The following is a 24793-nucleotide window of genomic DNA, read 5'->3' as shown; positions in this document are numbered from 1 at the left end:
TTGTGCCAAGTACCATGTTAGGCTCTAGGGTTATAGTGGTCAATGAAAACAGATATAATCCCCACCAAATAGAACTCATAATCTAGCACAAAAGTCTGCAAATATTAAAGGGCCATAGTATTTTTTTAGCTTTGTCACGCATGAGGTCTCTGTAGCATCTACTCAGGTGTGCCATCATTAGCAGAATTGTGCCTGCAGTTTGCCAACTCCTGACACAGTGGGAGAACCAAGAATGTATTAAGCAAATGTGTGTAAAGTCTCATGTCATATGGATTTTACAGGTGGGGCATGAGAACCATGAGAGAACCTGAGAGGGAGAGAGACTTGACCTGGTTAAGGAATTGGGAGAGAGGTCTCTAGAGAACTGGAAATGGCGATGAGCTGTAAAGGAGGATCTCTGGATTCTCCATCTCCACTTGTTTCTGCTCCTGGAGGACTGGTACCACGTGGGCTTTGGAGGAAGGTGGACCTGGGATCAAATTTCAACTCTGCTTCTTAACACATTATTTAACCTCCATTCTTTAGTTGCTCCAAGTAGCTCAGTGGTAAAAAGAATCCGCCTGCAATGCAGGAGACACAGGTTTAATCCCTAGGTAAGGAAGATCTGGAGAAGGAAATGGCAAGCCACTTCAGTATTCTTGCCTGGGAAATCCCATGCACAGAGGAGCCTGGCAGGCTACAGTCCATGGGGTCTGAAAGAGTTGGACACAGCTTAGTGACTAAACAATGCAACAGGAGTAGTAATAAATGATGCCTCAGACACAAATTAGGCACTAATATTTCTGAAGTCTTCTTACCTCCTGAGGAGATAATAGGCCCCTTGAATTACTCTGAGCTACCAGCTCTTGGATATTTCGTATCGAATGGCTTCTGTCACGGGTGGACTTCTAGAGAAGCCCTTGATCTCTTCCAGCTTAACAGCCCTCTCCTGCACCCTCTTCTGGACACAGTGTATCACTGCAGCCCTGCCGGGTCTGGTGTGCTCCTACAGTCACAGCACTAGCTGTATTAGCATACTGAATATCTTTGAGCCCGGCACTAGACCATGCCTGTGAGCTTAGTCATTCAGTTATGTCCCACTCTTTGAGACCCTATGGACTCCTCTGTCCATGGGATTCTCCAGGCAAGAATACTGGAGTGGGTTGCCATGCCCTCCTCCAGAAGATCTTCCCAACCCAGGGATGGAACCTGTCTCCTGCGTTGGCAGGCAGATTCTTTTACCACTGAGCCACCTGGGAAACCCACTAGAGCATGTGGCTAGTTACTAAATTGAACACGACTTGGTCCCTGACCTCAAAGCATATACATTGTGAGAAACAGACAAGTGAAGAGATGATTAGACTACAGTGGATTCTCCCAAGTCAGTAGCAATGGAGGGTAAAGAGACACCTCTGTTCTTTGGGGTGTTGAGAGTACATGGGATGTCTTCCTGAAGGGGCAGTAGATGCAGACTGGCCAGGGAACAGTAATGATGTGGCTGAGTGGAGATCTTCGGGAGGTCCTGGTTGGCAAGCATGAGGGATAGGCTTGGCAGAATGTGAAATGCCAGACTTCATCCTGAAAATTAAAATCATTACTTTTTGCTTTAATAGTCTTTCTTATAAATTAATTTTTGGTGTTTAGCAAACCTAATTAACCTGCAAAGATTACTTTTAAAGAAGTATTAAAAATAATTTTAAGATTCAAAAAAATCCCTGAGTATTATACCATACAGTATAATTTAGATAACAGATAAACAATCTGTGTACTAATCAACTTGATATGTGCTCTACAGAAGACTTTTTTAGGCCAAGAGATATTTTTAGATAAAAAAATTTATGCTTTCTGTTAGCTTTTTGTGATTGTGATCAAAAGGACTTGATATAATTATCTATGTTTCGATCTCTTAGTTCTGGAAACAAACCTGGTTATTGAAGCAGAATCAAATTTTCAGTAAGAAATACTTAAAAATGTAATTCACTCAGAAATTTTCTAAAGCTCTCTTGGAAAAATTAAGATCTGAGCTAAGAAGAGTTTAGATCTTAGTTTTCAAACAGTAGCGTCACCTAGGGGAAGTTTTGGAGAAGGCAATGGCACCCCACTCCAGTACTCTTGCCTGGAAAATCCCGTGGACGGAGGAGCCTGGTAGGCTGCAGTCCATGGGGTCGAGAAGAGTCGGACGTGACTACACGACTTCACTTTCACTTTTCCCTTTCATGCATTGGAGAAGGAAATGGCAACCCACTCCAGTGTTCTTGCCTGGAGAATCCCAGGGACAGGGGAGCCTGGTGGGCTGCCGTCTATGGGGTCGCACAGTCGGACACGACTGAAGCGACTTAGCAGCAGCAGCAGCAGGGGAAGTTTAAAATTTCCTCTGCTCAGCCAGACCAATTCACCACAAGTCTGGGGGGTGAGACCCACGAGTAATTTTAGAATTCTCTCTAGCTGGCTCCACTGTGTAGCCAAGTATGGAAAACCATCGGTTTTAGACAAATATATTAACAGTGTAATTGTTAAATTTATCAACTGACCTAAATTAAGAAAATTTTAGCTTTTAAATTACCTGTCCGGTGATGAGCAAAGTAACTACCATACACTGCAGCAGCGAGATCTAAGACAAAACTGTGTATTTTCAATGACTTATAACAAATTAACCTGAGCAACCATAGCTACTATAAATTATCCCATCTTGTTCATAAGGAAGCAAATTAAAAATGCAAGTATGTATTAAGTATTTCTGAAATCCTTTGCATTTGAGGACTTGTATTACTTGCATGATTTCTCCTTTTGCATGCACATTTTTCTGCTAGAAGAGGACATTGGAGGGAAAGATAATTATTTAAATGACTCCAAATGTAGTGAGACAAAAAGATAGCCCTGGTAATCAGTTGCATGATCCCCCAGCACCATGCCCACCCCTCCACACCCCACCCTCTGCTCATTATACAATTGTCCAGTTGAGGATTCTTGGGGCAATTTAAAGTTGTAACTACCTAAACTTATGTAAGATACACATAGAATTTTAACATTTGATTTATTCCTATAGAAAAGAAGAAAAAGAGTCCTGTTAAAGTAATCCACTTCCCAGCAGTAAAATGTACTATGAAAAAAACATCAACGAAGAAAAGCTAACAAAATACTGGATACAACTGCCATGAATTCAAAAGGTACAAAACTACAGAAAAAGTGAGTGCACGTTCTTTCATATTTTACAACTGTCAATGGGAGTCTTAAAAGTTTGAGATTTAACAACTCTCACCAAGGAGGAGAATCAGGAAATAATCTTCTAAATAATATAAACGGATAAACTAGGTCAGATTATTAAGTGCAAAAATCTTATTTTGCTTCCATGGTTGCAACCATGAGTCTCCTGAAGGCTTTAGAGCATAAAAATCACAGCACACATTACCAACCACAGGAAAACCACTGGCTTCCTAGGTGGCGCTAGTGGTAAAGAACCTGCCTGCCAGTGCAGTAGACTGAGACATGGATTCCATCCTTGGGTTGGGAAGATCCCCTGGAGAAGGAAATGAAGCTCACTCCAGTATTCTTGCCTGGAGAATCCCATGGACAGAGGAGGCTGGCGGGGTGTAGTCCATAGGGTTACACCAAGGGGGACACGACTGAAGCGACTTAGCGCAGGAAAACTACATACTGTATACACTCCTCTGGATTTTGTTAAACCTAAGAAGCCATCAACTGAGATGTCATAATGTGACAAAAATTATGTCTTGAGATTTATAAAATACGGTATGTGTGTTTATCCTTCAAAAATGAGAGAAATGAGCTATACTCTTCAAAAATGAGCAAGTATGTAAATATTCATGTTTATTCATTTAGGAAAGAGACATTAACTACTTAACATTTTGAATTATTTCCACAACTAGTGTGGCAAACACAATTAAATGCCAGACATTTGAGATTTGTTTTGTAATTAAGCTTTTTATTATTGTTTTTCTTTATAGGAATAGGAATAACCTGAGGATATCTTCAAGCAAATTACCTAAAAACAAAAGACCTGTTATATAAATTATGCTCTATTTTTGTAATAGATCAAAATACTGTATTGGTGAAAATAAATAGATAGCAAACATAAAGTATGTTGTTTTTGTTATCTGACCCCACAAATACGCTTGACTTTATAATTCAGTATATTTGAAAAACAAAGTGAAACATAATAGGCATGCACAATTATGCCGATGTTAAGGACTTCAGATTATACTCAATAGATTTTCTTAATAAAAATAGGAACATCACACATTGCTAGGTACACAGAAACATGATTTTGCTCTAAAGAACAGCTAAATTGTTCAAGAGGTAAGTGCTTCCTAATAGGCCTCCAGTGGAATATAACGGAGTGCTGTAAGTGTGCAGTGTGTTATATACATAATGGAGAATCATGGTGTTTTGCATTTTCCTTGAAACCATAAATTCTGTTGAACTGAAAAAAGAAAACAAACAACAAACTCCCCAAAACATCAGATGTACTGACAATCATATTCCCTTGTATGACAGAAGAGTACTAATACATTTTTTATTTTACTTTTTTTTAAAATTAAGAACACTTCTTAGGTTTTTTTGGCATTTTACATTCAGTGTCCATTGGCTCCTTCAGAGAGTATCCGTGAAGGCTCGGTAAATTTTGCAGTGAACAAGTAAAAAAGGGCTGGTGTGGGTACCAATGCCAAAAGCGGTAAATCTTGCTCGAGTTTATCCACTCTGGAAATGGAGATGATCCCATAGGCATGGAGTAGCCAGTGGCTGAAGAGAACAATAAGTCTTTTCTTTCTGACCAGAAGATCATAGCAGTTCTATAAAATTTTGTAAAAGAAAGGAGATAGATACAAATTATTGGGCTGAATCAACTAGATAATTTATTAGTTTTAATTTGAAACATATTATTTTCACATACAATCATAACCTCAGAATCATAGGGACACAGGAAATCACCCAGTCTTGCTACTATAGTTTACAGATGAGGAAACTCAGGCCTCCTATGTTCAGCACGCCAGTGGCCACGACGAGACAGGAGCCCACATTACTAGGTTCTGGTCTACACCCCCATTCGACCCTGGAAACACTACGGCTGCTTCTGAAAAGTCTGAACTGGAAGGGAACTCCAAATTTCGTGCCTTCTTCCTGCCCTGATCCACAGCATCTGAGTCTACAGATGGGAAGCAGGCGGTATATACACCCAATTTCCAGCATTCCTAGAGTCAGCTGCCTGGATACTTAGAAGGGAGCAGAAATGACAGGTGACTACTCTGATTTCCCTTTAACCTTTAATATCACTCTATAATATACAGAAATTGGAAGGACCAAATTAAAAGTAATATCTAAATGTGCTAATAAACACACTAAAATACAATTTGCAACTTGCTAGTTAACTTTCTCTCATTAAATGGCTCATCAGCTTGGTTCTATGTAAAATAAAGAATTTATGTTTCCCTTAAAATACTGTTAATAAGGTTCAACATTTCAATAATCAAATATTTTCTATGTGGATAAATGATGTGAAATGATTTTTTTCTCTAACATGGTGGAAAGTTAAGCCTGATTAATTTCCCAAGCAAATACAGTCTAGGATACAACTTTTTACAAACTGATGAGCCAAAAGCTACTGAGTGACCCTGTTTAGCCAAGGATTACTAAAGCAATCAGCTGTAACATATTGTATCATATATGCTACTGTCTATTCAATAGTCAAATCTATTAAAAAAAAAAAAACAAAAAACTCTTTAACAAAAGAAAAAAGACATCCTACCTCTATTTCAGAAGCCGACATGTACACAGCCAGAGTAACCAAAGATAATACTAATATAATGTATGGGAAGGCATAGTCTGAAAGACAAACATTGGTATTATGCTGAAAATTAAAATTTCTGAATAAACCATCAAAAAATTCAAACAGTATAATTCTTTTCCTAGACAAAAACCTTCTCAACCAATCCTATGAGATGGAAGCCCTAATGCTCTAAGACAGGGGTCCACAAGCTTCTGTAAAGGGCCAGATAGTGGCTTTGTGGGTCATCCAGTCTCTGTGTCAGTCACCTAACTCCACAGTGGGAAAGCAGCCAGGTCATACGTGATGAATACATGTGTCTGTGTTCAGTACAATTAACTTTATAAGTTTCTAAGTTATGACATATAACTTATTCAGACAATAAAATTCAAATTTTATCTAATTGTCACATGTCAAGAAATACTACTACTCTTTTGATCTCCCCCCCCCCAACACTTAAAAGATGTAAAACTATCCTTGGCCTACCTTTGAAGACTCCTGCCTTAAGGCTTCCACTGATGTAAAAAATTAACCTCTCTCCTATGCATACTAGCTATGTATCAAACTTGGGAGAATTGGGAAACTAATCACTCAATTTTTGATGTTTTGTGGTCCAGATTGGGGAACTTTAGTTGAGACAGGCTATTATATAAGGGTAATTCCACTTTAATTAAAAGGTGATATGTCAATAAGCCTCAAAGACTAAATGGATCATTCAGTGCTCTTAATGACAAACTTCTAGACATTTCTACTTCAAATATAGTACAGTAAAATAATACTTTAAATAAATTTTTTACTTTAAAATGCCACTTTTAAAATGTTTTAAACATATACAGCTCACTAAAACAAATAGACAAATTGAAAAAAATCTTGAATTATTTTTATGCAATTATTTTAAAACAATTAACTTCAGTTAGTTAGGTTGGTGCAAAAGTAATTGCAGTTTTGCATTGTTGAACTTTGCTGTTTGATATTAGAATACCTTCTTAAATAAATGTAGTTATGTTATACATCATGAGCAGAGGGAGGTTCTGGGCTCAAAGTAGGATTTAGAATTGTTCTTATTCTAGGGTCAAAGACAATATAAAATTTTAAGCAACTAGGTCTGAGGATAGTGCCTAAAAATCTGCATTTTAGTTCTGCAGGTGGTTCAGAGGCAGATCACACTTCAAAATGGGCTTCAATAATACTTCCAAACAAGTAAGTTTGTCACTGACATCTTCCTAATTACTCCCAGTGTCTCTTTCCCTGGACCCTGGTATCCTGAGCTACCAGAAGCCTCTTGCTGCTCTACTTTGCTCAAGCTTGCTATATTCTCTTGTCATGGACTAAATGTCTGTGTCCCCCCAAATTCTTATGTTGAAATCCTAACCCTCAATGTGATGGTGTAAGTATGTAGAGGCCTTTGGGATGATTGGGTCATGTGGGTGAAGCTCTCAAGAATGGGATCAGTGCTCTTATAAAAAAGACCTCAGCGAACTCCCCTTTTCTGCCATGTGAGGACTCTGAAAGAAGACAGCCACTGATGAACCAAGAGACAAGCCCTCATTAGACTCCAAATCTGCTGGTGCCTTGTTCTTGGACCTCAGTCTCCAGAACTGCAAGAAGTCAGTCACTGTTGTTTGTAAGCCACCCAGTCTATGGTGTCCTTTTATAGCAGCTGGAACTAGGACACCCCTACAAACCAAAAATTATCTCTCTTTCAACATCATAAAACTGAGTTGTTATGATACCCTCTAGGACTGATCTCAGCAGACTGCATAATTTTATAGTTAGTACACATAAACAATAACTCCTTGACCCTCCCTTGATGAATGTGCTCTGGGTGGAGGCTTGTTAACAAAATTATCTAAAGACATTCAGTGTGGGCAAAGGCATTTTTCAATATAGGCAGCTACAACATAGGAAGCAATGCTATCTGGCAGTCTCCTTAGGTTAACTTCCCAACCTGTCCCTGCTTTCCACGACTTTCCTCTCTCCCCCATTTCACAACCAAGAAGTTCTCTACAGTAGAAGCAGCTGCTGTCCAGGACACAGGGATCTGAGGGCTGACAATTCTTACATCTTTACAGCTAGTCAGCTCTCCCAGGTTTGTCCAGTATAAATAACTACCTGTGCTCTTTTGGATATTCCATGAATACCAACCTATTTGCTTCTTCTAACATTCATGATTCATGCAATCACTAGTTACTAAGTTAGATATTTCCTTTATTGTATTCTCCTCCCAATCCCTCAACTGCTGTATTAGTTTCCCAGCTTAGTTAACTCTGTCTTTGAAATTGTTCTTCACTCCTGGTGTTTCTCTGCTAGGTCACACAGTCAGGCTCGGTTTCTGGCAGTGATCTCTTAACTGATGCCCCAGGGTCTCTTCCCAGCCAATCCACCTTCCACACTGCTACCAAGTTATCTTTCTTCAATGCAAATCTAGTCATGTCACTCTTTCTCCGAAATCCTTTTAAGAGCAGGTCCCAAGAAGAGCAACTTCAAATGCTTACACAGGTCAGTTAGGAGAATAAAATTATAGGTTTTCAAACACCATGCAGGCCAAAGGAAACAATATATCTGTCAAATCAGAATATGAGGGTTAAAGACCCCTAACTAGCCTCCAGTTTCCTCTCCCCTTGGCCTTCCTCTCAGCTCCACCCTCACTTTGAACCAAATGCATTACTAAGCTACAGTACTTGCACAGTGATGTCATTTTGCCCAGTTCCTTCAGGTCAGAAGCTTGTCCTCTGCACCCTGGCAAGCTCCATACACAGATGGTATCCAACCTCCTTGCAATGTTTAATGTCACACGTTCAAAAAGCACCACTCTATGTTCTCAGCTACTTAGTATAGATTTCCTAGTAGCGCGTGAGCTCTTTAACACCAACTTTCATTCTTCTTTTGAGTCACAGATCAGTCTAAATGGTTGCTGAATACATGAATGAATGGATGCATTAAAATAAAAAAATATACTGATGATTTTTTTACTGTTTCTAAAAGTTTTTTGATAAAAAAAACTTAGAAAACTAAGACCTAACTTGATGGTAAACATCATATGATATCAAGAGTTATTTCCATCTGTAATATGTAAAAACCAGTTTTTGTGTCATTTACACTCAGATTTTAAAAAACCTTCCTATGAGGCTGTGAGCATCAAATACAAAGTATCTTCTAAACAAGTTAGTTTTGATGAAGAATGATGATGTGTTTTAGCAAAAACATATAGTATGGCTTATTTTCAAGGATGAAAACAAAACTACTTTGAAGAACAAGGTCCAATATTATACTCAGAGAAAATATTGTTTATCACATATAATAAATATATTTCATTGATGTTACCCATCAAACTTACATAAAAGGCCTCCACCAACTGCCTGAAGCACGGTTAAAATTGGGAAGAAGTAAAGTGCAGCATAAATACTTTTAAATCGATCCGACTTCCCTAACCCACAGGCAATCTTTTTTACCAGAAGAGGTCGGAGCAGCATCATTAATACCAAGCAGAATGCATAATAGATAAATACAATGGTGTATCTGGGAAATAAAATAGAAAATTGTTACATCACAAATATGTTTTAAAATGTCCTTTAATCACTGATCATTTTAAAATCAAAGATCCTGAAAAAGGTTTAAAAAGTCTACCAGTCAAATATTCAGATTGGTAAAGGGTTGGCCAGGAAGACTCTCATATATTGCTGTAAAGAGCATGCTGGTTCCCTTCTGGTAGGCAGTTTGGAAATGTGTATCAAAAATCGTAAAATGTTTATATCTTTAATCCAGAAAGTTTACTTGTAGAAATTAATCAAAGGGAAACAATCAGATATACACAAAAGCCCAATGAACAAGCATTTTTACTGAATCACATGATAAAGAAAACCCAGGAAGAAAATATTCAACAATAGGAAAGTGGTTAAATTTTAGAATATATTTATGCTGGACTACTATGCAGACATTAAAAATCCAATTATGAAAGAAACGTTAACAACAAAACTGTGCCTCATACATTAAATGACAACAGATTATAAATGGCATGTGAATAATATAACTTTAACACTCTTAAAAAAATACATACATACATACAGAAATGCAACTGGTCAGTTGCATTTTTAGCAGTGATCATCTTAAGAAATGGAAGAAGACATTTTTAGCAGTGATCATCTTAAGGAAATGGAATTATAGATTTTTTTATCTGGGCTATGCTTTTTCTGTTTTCCTAATGTCCTATAATGTAATTTTTAAAAATCACAAAAAAAGTTGTAAAAAGATACTCTATTAGCAGATTATAGTTTCTAGCTCTTTATGTTGAATAATGGAATTTCTGTACATATATTTCTAACTTTCTTTTCATGAGGATTTAAAATTATTTTTACTAACTTACACTCAAACCCTCTCCTGTGCAGAGGAAAGTCGAGGGAAGCACAAGAGTTGTCCCAAATTACTGACCCCATGCCTGTTCACACAGCTCAGTGACCGAGGACCCCTGCGCTCTCATGATGCTATCAGGCCCAGCCCTGTACCGTACTGCATTATTTCAAGCCTGACCTCTTGGAGGATGAGTTTTTTTCTCTTGTTAGGCCTCCTCCTATCAATATCAAAACAAAGTAAAATCTGTCTATTCCTTAAGAGCTCCAAAAAGTCTATTATTTTAATCAGTTTATATGTATAAATTATTTATCTGTCTCTATATATAATTTTATATATATAAGGAATAAATAATTTATAGGACTTAAAAGGTAGGCAGGCAGTTAGAAAAGGTTCTCATATCTCTATATCTGGATCTTATTTTTAGATCTCATTTTTTGAAAATTATCTTTTTACATACGTGCATTTTTTGGACACTTAGTACTACTAAGATTTGCACAAAAAGGTCTGCTTTGTTCAGCATATTACATAATGGTAAATGTCTATAATTATGAGAATATAAATACCAGACTCTTCTATTGTACCTTTACTGAGAAAAACACATCAAAATGAACACCAACAATTCACAGAAATTCTAAAAATGTAGTCTGAGATAGTATTATACAAAATCTGATTAATTTGATATTTAAAAAAAAAACCATTCTGGTGAAAGTTACATGTATTTGGGGGGGGTGGGGAGAAAGAACACTAACCCAAGTACTCTAATAATAATGCCAGCTACTTGGAAGTGCTTCCTATATGTAAGGCGCACTTATTTAATCCTCACGGTCACCTTACAAGGTATTGTTCTTCCCATTTTTACCAACGGGAAGGTCGAGGTTACAAGAGGTTCTTAACATGTTCAAATTAACAGCTAACAGGCTTGGGATTCAAAGTCCACAGCCCATATTATTTCCTATAAGTCAGATATTGCTTCTCTGTTGTGTATCAAAAAGGTTTTCCTTATAACCCTTTTTGAGAAACATATAGTTTATTTTAGAATTCCTTAGATACTTCAACATCGGTTCTTAACATGTTCAAATTAACAGCTAACAGGCTTGGGATTCAAAGTCCACAGCCCATATTATTTCCTATAAGTCAGATATTGCTTCTCTGTTGTGTATCAAAAAGGTTTTCCTTATAACCCTTTTTGAGAAACATATAGTTTATTTTAGAATTCCTTAGATACTTCAACATCAACACTAAAATACTTTCACTTCTATTATACTAAGATGTACTTCTATTTCCTCTTATCAGACTATCACTTTAGAAAAGAAAATAATATATGTTTATCTTCCCTAGTGCCTAGGAGCCATTTCACAAGGCTCAATCTGCTGAAATGAATGAAATCTACAATCACGATTTTTAAAAAAATGATCTTAATAAATACTTACAATGGGTAGACAGCTTCATGAGTGCAGTGCACTGTGGTCACGTAGTCTGGACTTGGGTTGTAAAGCATGGTGTACCAATCGGAAAGCATCAGTACTCGACAGGAACGGATATGAAGCACACCAACTGGCTCGCTCACAAGTAAGGTGACAAGAGCTGCCACAGTGCATTCGAACAACGCAGTAATGTGCTGGAAAAGGGCACTGGAACTGAGAAAACAAAGGAAGGACAATCACCAGAGAATTCTCAGCGTGTAACTGGCTTTTAATAAAACCTCTTTACGCTTCAAAACACGGATTCTAAAAAGAAGTTGTAACTGATCAATCCTGAAACAAAAAAATCTTCTACATAGGTAAGAAAAGCAAAGAACATACAAAAACTACATGGGAAGAATTTAACCTTGTTTACTAAAAAGGGATAAATACTTATCCCAGATAACAATGTGCCTATATTGTCTAAATGTGTAGAAGAGCAGAAATTGGATCTACTTTTATATTCAATATCTCTCCAAACTATTAAAAATGTCTTAAGTTATCTATGCATCATTTTAAATTATTTTAAACATTAAAAGTACATAAAAGATTATATGTAATATACATTAATTAAAAATATAATAAACATTGTAAGCTCATCACCTAACCCAATAACTAGAACATTAACTTATATCTACCTGTTCCTCCCCATTCCATATTCCTGTCTCTCCCCTAGAAATAACCATTATATTAAATTGCCTTAATCAGTTTTGCTGAAGTTTTTATTCCATCTGTATTTATACTTCAAAATCACTATTTAGTTTTGCTTATTTTTCAACACGATAAAGAGATATAACCTTTCTCAGATTTTTTTTTCCACTCAGACAGAATTACATTTCTAAGATTCATTTATAGCTCTGCTTATAGCTGAAGTTCAGTCATGTTCATTGCTTTATAATATTCTACTTGTGATCTTTCTATTATTTGTCTATCCTGCTTTGTTAGTTAAGTGTGTTACAAATGTCTTCCTATCAGTTTATGGGTTGAATTGTCATTTTTCTTTGTGATGTCTTTTTATGAACAAATGTTCTGAATTTTAATATAGTTGGCTTTATCAAATTTTAAATTTCTGGTTAACAGATTCTCACTCTAAGAAAAATATTATCTTGTATTTTCTTCTAAAAGTTTTAAGGTTTTGCTTTTCATGTTTCAATCTTTCATACATTTAGAAGAGATTTCTGTGTATAAGTTAATATTTTAACTTATAAGAGATTTCTGTGTTTAAGTTAGAATGTAACTTTAGCTTTTCCCATTTGAATATCCAACTGTCCAGGAGCAGCATTTTATTGAAGAGTTAACTCTTTTCCCCTCATTAAGCTGCCATGCCACCCCTGCCATAAGAAGTTCCCTATATAACCAGTCTGCTTTTAGGTTCTCCGTTTCATTCCTGGGGTTCACTTATCTATCCCTGAGACAACAGAACGATAGTAATTTCCTGATATTACATATATTCTTCTACTTTTTCAGTGGTTTTGGTCACTCTTGGGCCTTTGAACTTCAATATAAATATAGAACTAGCTTGTCAAGTTCTACTATATAAATCCAATGTAGCTTAGCTACCTTGGTCTTGGCTACCTCACAGAACTGTGATTCTATAAATGAAATATAAGGAAGGAACTGATTTTGTATACTTATAGCCAGCCTCTTAAACTCTCATCATTTATAATATCTAGTCTATAGATGCTTTTGAGTTTTCTCCTTGAACAATGTTTCAGTTATCTACCACTGCATAGCAAACTACCCTAAAACTTAATGGCTTAAATTGAAGAAAGTAGGGAAAACCACTAGATCATTCAGGTATGACCTAAATCAAATCCCTTATGATTACACAGTGGAAGTGAGAAATAGATTTAAGGGCCTATATCTGATAGATAGAGTGCCTGATGAACTACGGAATGAGGTTCATGACGTTGTACAGGAGACAGGGATCAAGAACATCCTCATGGAAAAGAAATGCAAAGAAGCAAAATGGTTGTCTGGGGAGGCCTTACAAATAGCTGTGAAAAGAAGAGAAGCAAAAAGCAAAGGAGAAAAGGAAAGATATAAGCATCTGAATGCAGAATTCCAAAGAATAGCAAGAAGAGATAAGAAAGCCTTCCTCAGCGATCAATGCAAAGAAATAGAGGAAAACAGCAGAATGGGAAAGACTAGAGATCTCTTCAAGAAAATTAGAGATACCAAGGGTACATTTCATGCAAAGATGGGCTCGATAAAGGACAGAAATGGTTTGGACCTAACAGAAGCAGAAGATATTAAGAAGAGGTGGAAAGAATACACAGAAGAACTGTACAAAAAAGATCTTCATGACCCAGATAATCACGATGGTGTGATCACTGACCTAGAGCCAGACATCCTGGAATGTGAAAGCAAGTGGGCCTTAGAAAGCATCACTACGAACAAAGCTAGTGGAGGTGATGGAATTCCCATTGAGCTATTACAAATCCTGAAAGATGATGCTGTGAAAGTGCTGCACTCAATATGCCAACAAATTTGGAAAACTCAGCAGTGGCCACAGGACTGGAAAAGGTCAGTTTTCATTCCAATCCCAAAGAAAGGCAATACCAAAGAATGCTCAAACTACTGCACAATTGCACTCATCTCACATGCTAGTAAAGTAATGCTCAAGATTCTCCAAGCCAGGCTTCAGCAATACGTGAACTGTGAACTTCCTGATGTTCAAGCTGGTTTTAGAAAAGGCAGAGGAACCAGAGATCAAATTGCCAACATCCGCTGGATCATGGAAAAAGCAAGAGAGTTCCAGAAAAACATCTACTTATGCTTTATTGACTATGCCAAAGCCTTTGACTGTGTGGATCACAATAAACTGTGGGAAAATTCTTCAAGAGATGGGAATACCAGAACACCTGATCTGCCTCTTGAGAAATCTGTATGCAGGTCAGGAAGCAACAGTTAGAACTGGACATGGAACAGACTGGTTCCAAATTGGAAAAGGGGTACGTCAAGGCTCTATATTGTCTCCCTGCTTATTTAACTTATATGCAGAGTACATCATGAGAAACGCTGGACTGGAAGAAACACAAGCTGGAATCAAGATTGCTGGGAGAAATATCAATAGCCTCAGATATGCAGATGTCACCACCCTTATGGAAGAAAGTGAAGAGGAACTAAAAAGCCTCTTGATGACAGTGAAAGTGGAGAGTGAAAAAGTTGGCTTAAAGCTCAACATTCAGAAAACGAAGATCTGGTCCCATCACTTCATGGGAAATAGATGGGGAAACAGTGGAAACACTGTCAGACTTTATTTTTGGGGGCTCCAAAATCACTGCAGATGGTGACTGCAGCCATGAAATTAAAAGACACTCCTTGAAAGGAAAGTTATGACCAACCTAGATAGCATATTCAAAAGCAGAGACATTACTTTGTCAACAAAGGTCCATCCAGTCAAGGCTATGGTTTTTCCTGTGGTCATGTATGGATGTGAGAGTTGGACTGTGAAGAAGGCTGAGCGCCGAAGAATTGATGCTTTTGAACTGTGGTTTGGAGAAGACTCTTGAGAGTCCCTTGGACTGCAAGGAGATCCAACCAGTCCATTCTGAAGGAGATCAGCCCTGGGATTTCTTTGGAAGGAATGATGCTAAAGCTGAAACTCCAGTACTTTGGCCACCTCATGTGAAGAGTTGACTCATTGGAAAAGACTCTGATGCTGGGAGGGATTGGGGGCAGGAGGAGAAGGGGATGACAGAGGATGAGATGGCTGGATGGCATCACTGACTCGATGGACGTGAGTCTGAGTGAACTCCGGGAGTTGGTGATGGACAGGGAGGCCTGGTGTGCTGCAATTCATGGAGTCGCAAAGAGTTGGACATGACTGAGCGACTGAACTGAACTGAACTGATTCTGTGGTTTGACTGGACTCAACTGAAATAATGAAAAGCAAGTTCACAGAATTTTTCCTAGGAATCAAAACACATTCCAAGCAGAATAAATAAATAAAAAGAAATTCACACCAATACACATAATACTTAAGCTTCAGAACACCAAAGATAAAAGAGCTGCTGGTGAGCAGCGCCCATGTGCTGACAGCTGACAGCCAGCACATATTCTACCACGAGTTACTCACTTTGCACACCACAGCCGAGTCCAGCCTCGAGATGAGTGCATCCCAACTCAACATCATGTGGAACAGAAAAGGACGGACTACCCAGCTACTGTTGGCAATTAGCCTTAGGCAACCCAACCCTACTGCGTGCTGTGGCTCCAGCTCAGGGTGGGTTTGCTTATTTTCTGAAAGAGAAGAGTTCTCAAAGATCCACCCCACCCCACCCCACTCCTGTGAGACCAGCAGTGTCTTCCATAGCATGTCTCTTCCAGACTTTAGGTATTCCACGCAGGAAGATCACCAAAGCTCCTAATGAGCCCAAGGTGTTGGAAGCAGAACTCCTAAGCCGTTTTACACAGATGAAGACCAAGTACGTAAATAAATGTGTACACTTTCATATTATAGAACCCAATCTTTTGCTTCTTTATAGAATTCATATTTTTGGAGGCAAAATCCGAACCTTATTAATTCTTGACATGACTTTAGTAACGTTCTTACTGGCTTTCTACTCATCATCAGATCAGATAAGATCAGTCGCTCAGTCGTGTCCGACTCTTTGCGACCCCATGAATCGCAGCACACCAGGCCTCCCTGTCCATCACCAACTCCCGGAGTTCACTCAGACTCATGTCCATCGAGTCAGTGATGCCATCCAGCCATCTCATCCTCTGTCATCCCCTTCTCCTCCTGCCCCCAATCCCTCCCAGCATCAGAGTCTTTTTCAATGAGTCAACTCTTTGCATGAGGTGGCCAAAGTACTGGAGTTTCAGCTTTAGCATCATTCCTTCCAAAGAAATCCCAGGGCTGATCTCCTTCAGAATGGACTGGTTGGATCTCTTTGCAGTCCAAGGGACTCTCAAGAGTCTTCTCCAACACCAGTTCAAAAGCATCAATTCTTTGGCACTCAGCCTTCTTCACAGTCCAACTCTCACAGCCATACATGACCACAGGAAAAACCATAGCCTTGACTAGATGAACCTTTGTTGGCAAAGTAATGTCTCTGCTTTTGAATATGCTATCTAGGTTGGTCATAACTTTGCTTCCAAGGAGTAAGTGTCTTATAATTTCATGGCTGCAGTCACCATCTGCAGTGATTTTGGAGACCAGAAAAATAAAGTCTGACACTGTTTCCACTGTTTCCCCATCTATTTCCCATGAAGTGATGGGACTGGATGCCATGATCTTCGTTTTCTGAATGTTGAGCTTTAAGCCAACTTTTTCACTCTCCTCTTTCACTTTCATCAAGAGGCTTTTGAGTTCATCTTCACTTTCTGCCATAAGGGTGGTGTCATCTGCATTTCTGAGGTTATTGATATTTCTCCCAGCAATCTTGATTCCAGCTTGTTTTTCTTCCAGTCCAGCGTTTCTCATGATGTACTCTGCATATAAGTTAAATAAACAGGGTGACAATATACAGCCTTGACGAACTCCTTTTCCTATTTGGAACCAGTCTGTTGTTCCATGTCCAGTTCTAACTGTTGCTTCCTGACTTGCATACAGATTTCTCAAGAGGCAGATCAGGTGGTCTGGTATTCCCATCTCTTGAAGAATTTTCCACAGTTTATTGTGAACCACACAGTCAAAGGCGTTGGCATAGTCAACAAAGCAGAAATAGATGTTTTTCTGGAACTCTCTTGCTTTTTCCATGATCCAGCAGATGTTGGCAATTTGATCTCTGGTTCCTCTGCCTTTTCTAAAACCAGCTTGAACATCAGGAAGTTCATGGTTCACGTATTGCTGAAGCCTGGCTTGGAGAATCTTGAGCATTACTTTACTAGCATGTGAGATGAGTGCAGTTGTGCAGTAGTTTGAGCATTCTTTGGCATTGCCTTTCTTTGGGATTGGAATGAAAACTGACCTATTCTAGTCCTGTGGCCACTGCTGAGTTTTCCAAATTTGTTGGCATATTGAGTGCAGCACTTTCACAGCATCATCTTTCAGGATTTGAAGTAGCTCAACGGGAATTCCATCACCTCCACTAGCTTTGTTCGTAGTGATGCTTTCTAAGGCCCACTTGCTTTCACATTCCAGGATGTCTGGCTCTAGGTCAGTGATCACACCATCGTGATTATCTGGGTCATGAAGATCTTTTTTGTACAGTTCTTCTGTGTATTCTTGCCATCTCTTCTTAATATCTTCTACTCATCATACTCTCTTTCAATCCATCTTCAGTCAACTATGTAATCTTTTACAAAATGGAATCTGCTTCTAAAACTCCCCTTATTAATCTTCTTTGGTGAGTCCCATCTGCCTTTCAGGAAAAATACTTCCTGCCAGCCTTATCTCCCATACTACCCGGCCTTACAAAGCTGCTTGTTTCCTCACTGCTTCACTCATGGGCATGCACCATGCTCCACCTCAAAACACATGTCACCCACCTGGCAAATGGTGTATCCTTTAAGATCAGATCTGGGGTTATCCCAGGTCCTAGGAATATTTCCTAAGACTCTCCCAGCCCCAGATCTCTTTATATCTTGGTCTTATTCAGTCCCTATTTCTCAAAGCACCCTCAGCTCTCATTTCTTGGTTATACTGTGCTCTCTCTTGGCTCTAGATTTTTGCACGTTTTTCCTGCGGATAAACTCTCCCTTCAATTTCTCTCAAAAATGACTCATTTTTCAAAGTTTAGTTTAAAATCAGTTTTTTCTCCTGTGACATCACCCTATTCCCTCTCTAAGATAGCCTTAAAACTATGCACATGCCTCTACCCGAGACCCTCACAAACTCTGTGACGGTTTGCTTACCTCATCCACTGGGCTGTGAGCATCCACACTAGTCAGTTCTGAATCCCACAGCCTAGTACAGCGCCTGGCACACTGCAAACATCCCTAAAGACTGTTGCATGGATACATGTGGAAAACAAATTACAAAAGAAGCACAACTTCTGGCTTCATTACAAAAAAATATGCATTTTCTGCCTATCTCTGCCCTGGCCTTAAAGAAAAACAAATTTAACACTAAACTCTGGGAAAAGCAAACAGGCCAGAAAGGGAAGTTTTGATTAGTGTCTAGCCTATGTTTTTGAACTGTGGTGCTGGAAAAGACTCTTCAGAGTTCCTTGGACAGCAAGGAGATCAAACCAGTCAACCCTAAAGGAAATCAGTCCTGAATATTCATTGGAAGGACTGATGCTGAAGCTGAGCTCCAATACTTTGGCCACCTGATGCAAAGAATGGACTCACTGGAAAAGACCCTGATGCTGGGAAAGACTGAAGGCAGAAGAAGTGGATGACAGATGATGAGATGGTTGGATGGTATCACCAACTCAATGGACATGAGTTTGAGCAAGCTGCGGGAGTTGGTGATGGACAGGGAAGCCTGGCGTGCTGCAATCCATGGGGTCGCAAAAGAATCAGACACAACTGAGCGACTGAACTGAACTATGCATCTCAGTGGACACTAGGACTCCCAAGGAGATAAGAATTGACCCTTGAGTATAAAATAATATTACACTTCTGATATATAAAACACATATATACATACACTATATAAATCAATAAACAGTATATCTGTGATACTAAAATTTCATGGGGTAGTTGACTCATTGGAAAAGACCCTGATGCTGGGAGAGATTGGGGGCAGGAGGAGAAGGGAACAACAGGGGATGAGATGCCTGGATGGCATCACCAACTCAATGCACGTGAGTTTGGGTGAACTCTGAGAGTGGGTGATGGACAGGGAGGCCTGGCGTGCTGTGACTCATGGGGTTGCAAAGAGTCGGACACGACTGAGTGACTGAACTGAACTGAGGTGAAATTAGGGGGAAAAAGTATCTTAAAAAGCTCTTTTCGGAGGAAAGAATGAAAAAATTTGAGAAACATGAGTCTAGCCTAAGACAGGTAGGCCCCTGCTTCCTTGATTCTAAGTACAATGTCTCAGGAAAACATAAGAGATGGCCCTTGTATTTCTTGCTACCAACTTCTTAGGTAAAACATAGATATGCAAACTCCTTTTTAAGCCCACCTCCTTTCCTGTCTAAGCACTGATCATATCTCGGCTTTATCCCCAAGCCAAAGTTCTACCTTCTGCTCTAACATTCTCTCAAACCATATCTGATGTTTTAGTTCAAATGTATTTGGTGAGGTACATTCATTAACCCCACCTCTTCTCCATTCCAAGCTATAAAGTTCCAAATGAGCAATTATTTAACTTGAGCTCTGTTAATCACATTTCTTTTCTCAGCCTCATCTCTCATCATTCTACAACAGAAACTAAAAGTAGGATGAGAGCTGCTTTAAAAAAAATTTAATGGCTTCTTTTCTGAAAAATAATGAATGCTTTTCCAATGTAAATAATCAATGTGGACTTATCTGGTAGGTCCAGAAAAGTACTGATTCTACTTCCATCTGACCATCCTCTCTGCTTCCATTCCTATCACTGGAGTCCAGCCATCGCTACTTTTTGGACAACAGCTTTCTAGTATGTCTCACCTCTAATCTGCCCTCCACAGAAGTTGTCTTCTTAAAACATATACCCAAGATACTCTTTTTCCAAACAAAAACCTTCACCAATAAATCATTCATTGGCAAGTACCTAGTATCTATCATGTGCCAGCAACTATGCTGGTCTCTGGAGAGTCCATAGATAACAATGGCGACGACCACTGCCCTCATGGAGCCTATAATCAGGGGTGGGAGAGAACATGAAATGAGGAGGCAAACATAACTGCAAATTGTGTTGAGTGCTAAACACAAAGCAACAACAACAAAATAACAGTGCTTTTAAAAATGAAAAATAATGAGGCCAGGCCTACTTTAGATTGGGCCAGTGAAGGCTTCTCTAAGGAGGCGTGATTTAAACTGAGATTGCAAGGGGGAAAGCTGCTAGGTCAAAAGGTGCAGGGAGAAGAGAGCATTTCAGGCAGAGAAGAGTTTGGGGAAAGGGACAGGACCTAAAGCAGGAAAGATGCTGAGATGTTAAGAGGAACCAACAGTCAGGATGGCTGAAATGTACTACGGTAGAATTTGGTTCCTCACTCCCAGTGCAGTAAGGTTCACATCATTACCAAGGACTTTCACGTTCTGGCCTCGGCCCCATTCTCACCCTCCTTTTTTATTACCTTTCTCTCATGTGCTATCCACACTTTGAACACCCAACTACTCCCATTCCCACCCATAAGAGATCACATGTTTCATACTTCTATGCCAGTGTTCACACTGTTGCCTCTGCCTGAAATGTTCCTTTTTTGATGTGTTTCAGGTGACACCAGGCACGATTTCATCTCTTCCATTCTCTGTGACTCCAGACCATTTAGTTTATAAAGCTTTTATACACTTTTTGATTCTATACTTTCAAGACTGGTATGTATTATAAGGAGTTGTGTATGTATTTGTCTTCTCTATAAGATTAGGGCTATCAACCACATCAATTATTTTTGTATCTCTTCTTCTGATCTTCTAAACATCAAACACAATGCTCAGTAAGTTTTTGTGGATTTTACTATAAGTTTTCATAATTAGGTTGCAGCCATAACACTTAAACTACAGTATTAAACTGCAAAGATTTTTGTTTTAGAACAATAAACAGTTTGTAATCACAGCCAATTCTTTGCAAAAAACCAATAAAGATAATTAAGAAATAAAAATTAAATAAAATATTCCTCCAGCTTCACTCAGAGTAAAACAAAGGACATTTCCCTTAATATTTACTGAGGCATGCTCTAGCAGTTTTCTGGCCACAGTCAAAAGTAATCAGAAGATAAAAGAAAAACAAGCCTGCCACTTGTAAAATAACAGAGGTATAATTACTTGATAAGGTCTTCTAAATGACAACTATTCCAACATCAGTGCATTCAGATACATTTAGAGAACAGTGCTAACCTCTTTTTCCCTGAGTACCATTCAATGAAGAACCAATGTAAAACAAGAGGAAGCATAGCCATAAAGCCAAGATAGAGCCAATCATAAAGTTCTGGAGACTCTGTGCAAGGCTGACAGTATTTCTGTGCATTTGTTCTCTGCCCTCTTGGACACACCTACAATATATAAGAACAGTATTTTATGTACAGATATTATTTTAGAACATTAACACCCTCCCAAAATTGTTCACTAAGATGTCACATTTCAGTGTAAACATCTGTTTACATGTGCGTCTTTTAAAGATAAAAGAGAAAACATAAATAAAATTTTAAAAGTTTAAATTGTATTTGTTATACCTGCATAATAGTTACTAAAAATAGTTGACTAAGTTACATGAAAATCTAGTCATTAACACCATATAAAAACTGCAGAGTAATGCTCTGGAGTTGTAATGTTAAATTTTTGTCCAAGTCACTTTTCTATATTAATAAAAAGTAATTAGAAATTATTAAATTATCCATTAAAAAATACTTAGTAACTGTGACTGTCACAAAGATGTATTATAGACAATATGACAACACAGATGATAATTTTATCAATGCCTCCATATTCTTTTTTAGGTTGAAATACACTGAAGAAAAAAGTTATTCTACATGTCCCAATATTTCAGAAGCAAACAGATTTTACAAATGAAATAACATACAAAGTTAAGACTTACCCCACATTCTCCATATATTTCAGTTGAGCCATTTTTAAATAACAGGGTCTTCCCACAATAAAGTCCAAGGCATGCTGGTTGAATATCGACAGCTTTTTAAAAACAAATGCCAGTATAGTAACATCTTTTGTGATTATAAAAAATTAGGTAATAACAGCTGAAACAGTTGGCAGAAATTATCTCAACACAGTTTCAAGGAAAAAAATATGTATTAGACAGAAGTCTTGATGCCTGTATTTAGTTCTCCTTTTACACTGTGACACTACTGAAGGTTACATGGAACCTTGTTGCTAATGCTGTTCCTTAAGATCAAGGTCTACAGCCAGGCAGACTCTGCCCAGGACTCAAAGCCCAGCCTGGAATGTCTCCAATGGCTCCAGCCAGTCACTCACCCTGACTGGATGGTCTAGACTTTTGAATTTCCACCCCCTTTTTTTTTTTTTGAAACTAGAGGATTAATAGAGGATTTTTGCCCCGAAAGAACATTAAGTCATGCCTTAAAACACATGAAAATTATCATCACCTCCCTTCATGAAAGAACACATTTTAATGCCAGAAAAGCAGAAAGGACACAATTTCAGAATAAAAGGACTTTAAGGTAAATAAATTCACTTTATAAGAAGCCTAGTAAGTTATCCTAACTTTGGTCATTTTTGTAGAGGACAGGTGAAAATTTCATCAAGGCTATCAATGGGCTTCTGACCAGTACTTAGGAAGCACTGCCTTAGAATCAACCCTCTGATCTCAAGCCTTAGACAACATACAAAGCAGCTCTTTTTAACCAAACACTCAGGGCTGATTGCCTTTGACCTCACCTACAGGGAAAAGTTATCATCAAAGGAATTTTTTTCATCAGTGACATCTGATTCCCTTCAATCACTGATATGTTCACTCAGTAAACATGCATTAAGAGTGATTCCACTGGTGAGAGACCCGGATGGATCCACAGGGGAACACGACAGAGGCCATACCCTCAAAGAATCCATACCCTACTGTGGAATAAGTCCTGGTCAAACGTGAATTTGGGAAATTAACCTTTTCCTGTAAAATCATTTCCCAAATTCTTCATGAATTCACAATCTAGAGACTGCCTGATCCACAATACTTTCTTCTTTCAAATTGGAGTAGACTCTCTTCTTTCTCCTTGTGCTGTTGAGAAAAATAGAAATAGCACAGACTAAAATGCCTCAAGTTTAATATGTTCACCTTTGTCAAATTTCTGACTTAAAAAAAAAAAAACAAAACCCATGGCTTCTTTACTTTGGCATTAAAATTTTTTTTCACTATCGCAATCACTTCTTTTCATTTATTATTTATGTATTTATATTTATTTATTATTTTTGGCTGCCCTGGGTCTTCGCTGCTGCTCTCTGGCTTGCCGCCAGCTTCTTCCTCGTTGCCGCCTCTCCTTGCCAAGCACTGGGCTCTAGAGCCCTGGCTCAGTAGTTGTGGTGCAGGGGCTTAGTTGCTCTGGGGCATGTAGGATATTCTCAGACCAGGGACTGAACCCCTGTGCCCTGAATTGGCTGGCAGATTCTTAACCACTGGACCACTAGGAAAGCTCAGCACTTATTTTTAAATCAACTGTAATCACAAACTAATAGACGAAAATTAATAGACCAAAGCGAGTTGTTTCAGACTTTTTGAGAACGCAGAAGTTAAAAAATTGGAAACTTCTTCTATACCAATTTTGCATCTAACAGCTGCTTAATAAATACATCTGACTGTAAATAATCCACAACTTCAGAAAACCAAAGACCTGAAAATCAGCAATGATAAATTGAAAACAAAAGCTTATTGTTTAGTCGCTCAGTCGTTTCCGACTGTTTTGCGACCCCAAAGACTGTAACCTGCCAGGATCCTCTGTCCATGGGATTGCCCAGACAAGAATACTGGGGTGGGTTGCCATTTCCTTCTCCAATAAGCAAAAGCTTACTGTCCACTAAGGAAAAAAAAAAAACAAACAAACAACCCTAGCTCCCACTGTCCGCTCACTTTCCCCTTTTATTTCCTATAGTAAAGGAGATCTGAATTTTTAACTGTTTTGCAACCGTCATGGTCCTTTGGGAACGGCCCCCAAAACTTAGGTTTGATGCTGAAGCAAGACACAACAGTAAAGCAGCAATAATTTCTGCTTTCTTTACTGTTTTCCTGCACTTAACGCCTGCCCTTTAAATTGTCAAGTTAACCCTCAGGAATATTAAACAAAGGGACTGAAAAAAGGAATTGAGGTGACATTTTGAATAAACAAAGGCCTGGCCTTTCCCGCGTACGCAGCCGGCCTTCTCTTTGCAGTCGGTTCCCCAGTTCGGTTTGCCTGGGGCAGAGACTATCCCCATCCCACCTCGGTCCGGCCAAAAACGCGTGGGAACAAAGGACAAGGACTCGCCGCTATCCGGAGGCCACCCGCTGGAGCCAAGCGCAGAGCTGGCAGCGTAGGGTAGAAGCAGGGACTAAGATAAACGCTTCCCAGGACCTTGGCGACCACTCACCCATCAGCAGCTTGTAGGTTTCCTTGGAGAGACTCGCAGATTAGCAGACCAAGCCACGGCGCCCGGACATCCGGGCCAAAGCGCCCTGGACGGCTCCGCCTCCTGGTAACCCGGGCGACCGCTCCGAAGCCCCGCCCTTCCTCGCGCTTCCGGC

At 38.9% G+C, this 24793-nt stretch overlaps 2 protein-coding genes across 8 annotated transcripts in view; one reads left to right on the top strand and one right to left on the bottom strand.

The window, feature by feature from the left end:
- CCDC175 (coiled-coil domain containing 175) overlaps positions 1 to 4076 on the top strand; it is a 74252-nt gene extending 70176 nt beyond the window's left edge. For all 4 annotated transcript variants that reach the window (XM_070797683.1, XM_070797680.1, XM_070797681.1 and 1 more), the window contains 2 exons: positions 3026 to 3165; positions 3945 to 4076. In XM_070797683.1, coding sequence (XP_070653784.1) covers positions 3026 to 3111 — 86 coding nt within the window. In that variant the 3' untranslated portion in view covers positions 3112 to 3165; positions 3945 to 4076. The remainder of the gene's footprint in view (positions 1 to 3025; positions 3166 to 3944) is intronic.
- JKAMP (JNK1/MAPK8 associated membrane protein) lies at positions 3775 to 24787 on the bottom strand. 4 transcript variants are annotated; one of them, XM_019968997.2, is made up of 8 exons: positions 24640 to 24726; positions 23183 to 23296; positions 22148 to 22239; positions 21451 to 21605; positions 11542 to 11748; positions 9099 to 9280; positions 5744 to 5820; positions 3775 to 4790 (listed from the first exon to the last, which is right to left on the bottom strand). In XM_019968997.2, the coding sequence occupies exons 2-8, from the start codon at positions 23214 to 23216 to the stop codon at positions 4572 to 4574; spliced, it is 966 nt and encodes a 321-aa protein (XP_019824556.2). In that variant the 5' UTR covers positions 23217 to 23296; positions 24640 to 24726; the 3' UTR covers positions 3775 to 4571. The 4 variants fall into 4 exon arrangements, with proteins under 4 accessions (XP_019824556.2, XP_019824557.2, XP_019824558.1 ...); XM_019968998.2 differs by having other exon boundaries at positions 22148 to 22221; XM_019968999.2 differs by lacking the exon at positions 23183 to 23296 and having other exon boundaries at positions 24640 to 24787.
- Positions 24788 to 24793: the final 6 nt, after the last annotated feature.

Source organism: Bos indicus, chromosome 10, assembly GCF_029378745.1.
Source record: "Bos indicus isolate NIAB-ARS_2022 breed Sahiwal x Tharparkar chromosome 10, NIAB-ARS_B.indTharparkar_mat_pri_1.0, whole genome shotgun sequence".
NCBI classification, from domain to species: domain Eukaryota; kingdom Metazoa; phylum Chordata; class Mammalia; order Artiodactyla; family Bovidae; genus Bos; species Bos indicus.
The sequence above is the reverse complement of the archived record's forward strand: the minus strand, read 5'-3'. Positions and strand labels throughout refer to the sequence as shown.